At 28.4% G+C, this 7938-nt stretch overlaps 1 protein-coding gene across 1 annotated transcript; it reads left to right on the top strand.

The window, feature by feature from the left end:
- Positions 1 to 843: 843 nt before the first annotated feature.
- Positions 844 to 7637, top strand: LOC127131757 (ABC transporter G family member 11). The gene is made up of 10 exons (XM_051060674.1): positions 844 to 1733; positions 2752 to 3041; positions 4592 to 4763; positions 5158 to 5280; positions 5424 to 5552; positions 5628 to 5822; positions 5913 to 5999; positions 6097 to 6369; positions 6747 to 6854; positions 6972 to 7637. Exons 1-10 carry the CDS (start codon positions 1359 to 1361, stop codon positions 7305 to 7307), a joined length of 2088 nt encoding a protein of 695 aa, XP_050916631.1. The 5' UTR covers positions 844 to 1358; the 3' UTR covers positions 7308 to 7637.
- Positions 7638 to 7938: the final 301 nt, after the last annotated feature.

The following is a 7938-nucleotide window of genomic DNA, read 5'->3' as shown; positions in this document are numbered from 1 at the left end:
TCGACTATGTCGAAGACAACTTAGTGTTACTTGACTCACTACTTCGACTGGGTCGAACACACCAAAATCAAATACAACTTATATTTTATAACATTGAATTACAACTTTTAAATCTAACACAATATGATGTGAATATATTACAACAAAATTCAAATGGTTATGCGTTATGTGATGTCTCTTAGGTCTATAGATTTAGTTTTTTAAAAAAAAAATTCCCTTCATTCTAAAATAAATGTCATACTTAACACTTTATACAGAATAAGAAAATATAATAAATAAAAAAGAAAGAATAATAATTTTTCAAATTATTTTTATCAACTATTAATGTATTCAAATTAATATTAATGTAAAAATAAAAAATATTAATGAAAAGATACTATTAAAAGATGAAAATTAAAATTGCGTTCGTAATATAAAATGACAAATATTTTGTGATCAATAATATTTTAAATTATAATACGTATTTTGAGATTGATGACATATTTTACGATACAAAAGAATTAGCAAGATAGTCTCTTACCTTTTATCATCCATTCATGTACAAGTTAAATGAGATATATTTATATTTATTATTTAATAAATAATTTTGTTTTCAAGGTGAGAGCATAAATTGTTTTTGTTTGCTAATAGTATTATAAGAAGATGGAGATTTTCTTTCCATAACTACTAATTTTCTTTTCCTTAAAAACTGTTTTTTTTTTAATTTATAAATATGATATCCATAAATATTTATAAACACTTATTAATACCCCAAAACCTACTAGGGCCGGTTTGAAATTAATGTATCTACCAACATCCATCTGTTCCCATTAATTGCTTAATGGCTGAAACTTATTACTACTACTTCTACTTTCAATCTCAACAAACAACTTATCTCTAAACTTCCTTCGACAATTGTGCATCCAAACAATGAGTTCTGCTCACAAAGAATGTGTTTTTTTTGTGGCTCTTTGAATATCCAATCACTTCTTCTTATTTCATTTCACGCCAACAAAAATCTTTAACAACCCTATAAGCAAAAATTTCCTTTCTCTTCATTCAATCATCTTGTTATTTTTCAGTCAAAAATTCTCATCACACTTCCCAAATCATTCATTTCTAATTTCACCATTCACACTTTTCTTCTCCTTTTAGTATTATCTATCCTTTTTCTCTCACACTCTTTTTATTCTCTCATCTTTTTGTATTTTTCCTCAAAATATTTAATGCTAAATGCTTAACTTTCCATAATCAAATCTCTCATCTTTTAACACCCTTTTAGAAAAATCCTCCATCTTCATCATTTCCTCATAAAAATATTGTATTTAACCCAAAAATATCCATTTAAAATTTCTCAAAAATTTCTCAAAAACTAAGCCATGGAAATTGAACCTAGTTACAAACCTACATCACTAGGAAACGAACCATCTTCAAATATACCATCTTTGAGTCCATTGAGTGAAACCCTTTGGAGAGAAAAGGCGAAAACCGAGTTCATCGGCGACGTTTCGGCAAGACTAACATGGAAAGATTTAACTGTTATGGTAACCCTAAGCAATGGTGAAACACAAAATGTGCTAGAGAATTTAACAGGCTATGCTGAACCAGGTTGTTTTACTGCTCTTATGGGACCTTCTGGTTCTGGAAAATCAACTCTTCTAGATGCACTTTCTAGTCGTTTAGCTTCTAATGCTTTTCTTTCTGGTACTATTCTTCTTAATGGTCGCAAAGAAAAGCTATCTTTTGGAACTGCTGTGAGTATTTCCGTTTCTGATTTATATATTCTTATTCTTTGTTCTTTATTATATACGTGTCTATTTTTTCTTCTTCAAATAGAGTCACTTTAAATTTATACTTTGTTTCCTTTAGATTATGTTTGATTTTGAACTTTTGAGAGAATATATAATTACTTTGCTTTTTGCATACTAAATTGAAGTCATAATTTTGTTCTTTAGATTTTGTTTGGTTTGAAATTTCTTTGAGCAATTTTGGTTAGTTTCATACCTAACAGTAATAGTCATATATATTTATTAAGTATTTTAAAATAACTTTTTAGACTAATCTATCTAACTCTAGAAAACAGGAATATTAAATATATCTAGAAGAGTTTTCTTCAAAAAATGAAAAATAATTACAAAATGTAATTATTTCATTGATATGCGTAGATTTAATGTTGCCAAACTGTACCACATGGGTAGCAAAATAAAAGTATTTATTTATTTTTTAAATAGTTTTTTTATATTTATTTTAATATCACTAATGAAAATTTTATAAGGATTGAATTTAACATTAATTTTTATATTATAAGAGAATAAAAGAGGTTAGCACTTTTTTTCTAAAAGAATAATATTTAGCAAAAAAAATTTTAACATTGAAATATATACATACATAAATATTTTTTTTATTTAGTACTAGTATTTTATTATTTAATTATTAATAAAATTCATTAGAATTTTTTTATTTAACAAAAAATATTTATTACTAAAAATATAATATAAAGAAAATAGAAAAATATATAAAGTTCAGGTATTAAGAGAATCATTTTTCTGTTTTGACTTGAAAAATAATATACACTAATTAGTGAGGTGAAATAATTAAATCTAGATATAACACACCAAAACTAAATGTTTCATTTGTTCATATCTTATGTATAGTAATCACTTAGAATTAACCTAATGTTTCTATTTTTACTACAATCCTATCGAAAAAGATGTGTCATTTTTGATTTAATTTAACATTAAATTAATCATTTTAATTTGTGTTGACAAACAGGCTTATGTGACACAAGATGATAACTTGATTGGAACCTTAACAGTGAGAGAAACAATATGGTATTCAGCTAGATTAAGATTACCAGATAAAATGTCAAGATCAGATAAAAGAGCATTAGTTGAGAGCACAATAGTTGCAATGGGACTTCAAGATTGTGCAGACACAGTTGTTGGTAATTGGCATTTAAGAGGAATAAGTGGTGGTGAAAAGAGAAGAGTTAGTATTGCTTTGGAAATATTAATGAGACCTAGATTGCTTTTCCTTGATGAACCAACCAGTGGACTGGACAGGTTGTTACATATCACTGTTTTTGCATTTATTGTTCCTTTTTTTTGTGTTTCTCTAAAACATGATTTTTGTGACTAGTCATCTTCCACATGAATTTATCTAACCACCAACCATATCACTATTTCCTACTACTTTATTTATTGGCTGTCAAGATTTTCTGCATTGAGAAATTTAAAATACTGATAATAGTTAATTGATATTTGTAATTATTTAAATTTAATATTTTTGAATTTTGTAAAATTATTATTTTTAATTTTAATATTCCATGTACGATAGTCTTTGGACTATTTAAAATGCCAAATTTTAACCAATGGAAATCTAAATTCGTGGTTCTAATATAACTTATTATAAGTTTTTGTTTTGTTTTTTCCTAATCATAGTTTTGATATATTTGTAGTGGATTTTTTGTTAACTTGATATAAATTTAAAGAGAGATAATTTAAATTAATAATTTTTATGTTTAACTGTAATTTTGGTCTCTATATTTTAAATTTGGAATTTTAGTTTTTCTATTTTTATTTTTTTTAGTTTTGATCCTCCTATTTTAAAATTTAGAATTGTGTTCCTTATTTTCATTTTCCCCCCTATTTTAGGTTTTATTTTAGATTTTAGTCGACTTTTTAATTTTGAATTATTTTTAGGTGGACCAAAAGTAAAAAGAAAATAAAGAGATTAAAATTCTGAATTTTAAAATAAGGGATTAAAAATTAAAAAAAAAAAGATATATCGGGAACCAAAATTGCAATTAAACATAATTTTTAAAATTATTTATTTAATTAAATATAAAAATTTTATTTATAATTAATTGTATCTTAATTTGAAAATTTTAAGATTTGGGTGAAGGATATAAGTGTAGTTTATTTTATATTTATCAAAGTTAAAGTTAATAAATATTTTTTCCTATTATATTATTTTATAATACAGACACTATATTACAATAAGTTAATAAAAATTTAATATTCTTGACATTTCTTGTTATTGTATTTTTCTTTACCATTATTTTCTTTTGGAGCTACTCATCAATTATTTTGGTTGTTTTTTAGGTGTATTTTTTGTTTAGTTTCTTTTATATTATGTTTATTATATTTTTGGAAATGAAGAACGTGGAGACATTAAATGATGGGCCAGTGCAGCCCCATATTTCTACATTATTAATATATTGTGAACTCAGAGCTAACTCTACCAAAGAATGTACATCAAATCATTTAACTTCTCAGTGAGTTTAAAAATAAATAAAAATTAATTTTACTTTAAAATTTATGTGTTTTGTCCTTTTGCATAATTATAACATTAATTCATGTGTGTCAGCTTCTATTGGTGGAACTTTTTCCACCTCAAATGGTGTATAGTACTTGTATATATTTCAAAAGAACATATTCCATTTTCCATTTAAATGTGTATTTTTAACAAATTAAATATTTTTGTTACATCTAAATATGTACTTCTCATATTAAAAATTGATCAAACTATTAAAGAAGAAATTGTATATTTATACAGAATTAATAATTTATTTATTTATTTTTAATTTGTTGGAATTATGATTTTGTGACAGTGCTTCAGCTTTCTTTGTGACTCAAACACTACGTGCATTAGCAAGAGATGGAAGAACAGTGATAGCTTCAATTCATCAACCTAGCAGTGAAGTGTTTGAATTGTTTGATCAATTGTATTTGCTTTCTGGTGGCAAAACTGTTTATTTTGGCCAAGCTTCTGATGCATATGAGGTAATAAATTCACAACAAAGTTTCTACTTTTTCATATAATAAATCTCGATTTTGATTGTCGTCTTTATCAGTATTGTCCTAAATTTTTCGATGACTCAGTATAGAATATCTATATTTCCACCTTGAAAAAACAGTAAACCACATTTTAACAGAGATAAATATTTACTTATTTACGGTTGAATTGTGACAAATTTTAGACCGTGTGCGGTTTCATGCCTTTCACGCCCTACAAAGACAGTCCTGATCTATACTTATTTTCGTTTATAAAATTATTAACTTGAAAATGAATTTTTTTCTATTTTTTATACTATTCTTGCAAAGTTCCTTAAATATTCTATGATTATGATTATGAAAAATGAAGCTTTTTAATGATTTTTAATGATGTTGTTTGCAGTTCTTTGAACAAGCTGGATTTCCATGCCCTGCTCTGAGGAACCCTTCTGATCATTTTCTAAGATGCATCAATTCTGACTTTGATAAAGTCAAAGCCACTCTTAAAGGGTCCATGAAATTGAGGGTATTGCATTTTTCTTCTTTTAAGTACATATCAAAATAGTATATATGTGACCGATTGACATTGAGTCACAATTTATTGAGATTCAGCTCTTTTCGCTTTCGATTTTATTTTTCTAAACTTTACTTTGAACTTTGTTATATCAGTTTGAAGGAAGTGATGACCCTCTAGACAAGATCACAACTGCTGAAGCTATCAGAACTCTTATCGATTTCTACCGCACTTCTCAGCACGCTTACACCGCAAGGCAAAGAGTCGATGAAATTTCCAAAGTTGTAAGTACTTTTTTCAATTGAATTTAATTACATTTCAACTTTATAGAGTTTAATACTCTCGAATATGACGTGCAGCGAGGGACGGTGCTTGAAGCCGGAGGAAGTGAAGCTAGCTTCTTGTTGCAGACATACATATTAACCAAACGATCGTTCATTAACATGTCGAGGGACTTTGGTTACTATTGGCTTCGACTCGTAATCTACATTGTGGTCACTATCTGCATCGGAACAATTTACTTGAATGTTGGCACCGGCTACAACTCGATTCTGGTACCTTCTCTTTTCGTTCTTGCAAGTATATCATTTTTTGTTCATATTTGTTACATGATTTACATTTCGCGCGATTTTGTTATTTTTCAGGCTAGAGGTTCATGTGCATCTTTTGTCTTCGGTTTCGTCACCTTCATGTCGATCGGTGGATTTCCTTCATTTGTCGAAGATATGAAGGTATAAGATTTTGGGCCGTTTGAAATCCTTTTTGTTTATTGTAAGGTTTTACGATTTTGAAGATTTTGAAATTCTCGATTATTTGTTTGATTTATAGGTTTTTCAAAGGGAGAGGCTTAATGGACATTATGGTGTGACTGCATTTGTTGTAAGCAATACATTATCTGCTACACCATTTCTGGTATTAATCACTTTCCTGTCCGGAACAATTTGTTACTTCATGGTTCAACTGCATCCCGGATTTTCGCATTACGTTTTCTTCGTGCTGTGTCTTTATGCGAGTGTCACGGTTGTCGAAAGCTTGATGATGGCAATTGCTAGTATTGTTCCTAACTTTCTCATGGGAATCATCATTGGAGCAGGAATTCAGGTATGCACCCCGTCGTTAAATCGATGTTCTTTTCTTTCAAATCATCTTTCAAATCATCTTTCAAAATTTCTCCTTTTTGCATTATCGAGGTGAGGAACTAAAAGACATATCAGAAAATTGGTTTAGGGTACTTGAACTCGAAACATTAGTAACCCCCGCACGAGGCTGATAGAGCCTTTAGCCCCTTAGTATCGACTTGAGGACGGAGCACTAGTTTTCTCCGATCGATATAAAAGTGAAAATCATTTTGAGTCGCTACTACGAAGATATTAATATTGCATTGGATTAGTCAAATGTATTCGATGCAACATCGACAATGGTTGCAGAAACATCAAAAACTTTGATGTCACATAACAAATCTTTGTTGCAAATTTCAGGGCATATTCATGTTGGTCTCTGGCTACTTCAGGCTTCCACATGATATCCCAAAGCCGGTTTGGCGCTATCCAATGTCATACATCAGTTTCCATTTTTGGGCATTACAGGTAACAAAATTTACACAAATCATACATCGTTACATTAATTTCAAGTTTTTTTTTCGTACTCGCGCTTCACCATAGTTAAACACGAATATATCAATAACAATATTCGTTTTCTTCCAGGGTCAATACCAGAACGATTTGAACGGTTTAATATTCGACAACCAAACACCGGATCTTCCAAAGATACCTGGCGAATACATCTTGGAGTACGTGTTCCAGATCGACGTGAAAAGATCAAAATGGATCGATTTAAGCGTGATCTTAAGCATGATCATCATATACCGCATTATTTTCTTCATCATGATCAAGATCAATGAAGATGTTACTCCTTGGGTTAGAGGGTATCTTGCTAGGAGAAGAATGCAACAAAAAAGTGGAGCACAGAATACAACTATTGCACCAGATGTTCTCACTCAATCTCCATCTTTGAGAACTTATATTTCTAATCAAAAGTAGAAACATTTCACTTCAAATTTGTCATGTGAAGTTTTTTGTCTATCTCTTTTGGTGAAAATTAAATGGTTAGTGAAATTTTATAGAGAGATAGATGTAAAAAGTTTACATGATAAATTATATTGTGAAATTTTAATATATTTTCTTGAAGAAAAGGATTTCAAAGACAAAAAGTTGTGTACTCTCTAAGTTTGAAGCTTTTGTTTTAAATAGTATTAGTGAATATATAAATATATGATTTTTATCATTTTAATTGGAGTTATGTATTTAACAGTGTTGGTATCTGAAATTTGGAGTGTTTATTATCAAGTTATCCTAGTATTTTGTTTGTAATTTTTCTGACTCAATTTGAGTTATTATGAAAATAAGTAGTTTAATCATCTAATTAGCTCGTTAGTTAGTTAGGTTAGTTAAACATTAACTTTTGTACTCCTTGGTGTGATAACAACATATTTTTCATTATTCAATATACATTGTATTCTTCTTCTTTCATTCATATCTTTTACTAAAATATTATAGTATTGATATTAGTGAGATAATTTTTTTAATGGTCAAATAATATATTGCTAGATAAAGATGAACATCTTCAAATATAATACGAAGAGGTTACGATTAGGAGTGTATATGGGTTGGT

The sequence above is a fragment of the Lathyrus oleraceus genome, chromosome 1 (assembly GCF_024323335.1).
Source record: "Lathyrus oleraceus cultivar Zhongwan6 chromosome 1, CAAS_Psat_ZW6_1.0, whole genome shotgun sequence".
NCBI classification, from domain to species: domain Eukaryota; kingdom Viridiplantae; phylum Streptophyta; class Magnoliopsida; order Fabales; family Fabaceae; genus Lathyrus; species Lathyrus oleraceus.
The sequence above is the reverse complement of the archived record's forward strand: the minus strand, read 5'-3'. Positions and strand labels throughout refer to the sequence as shown.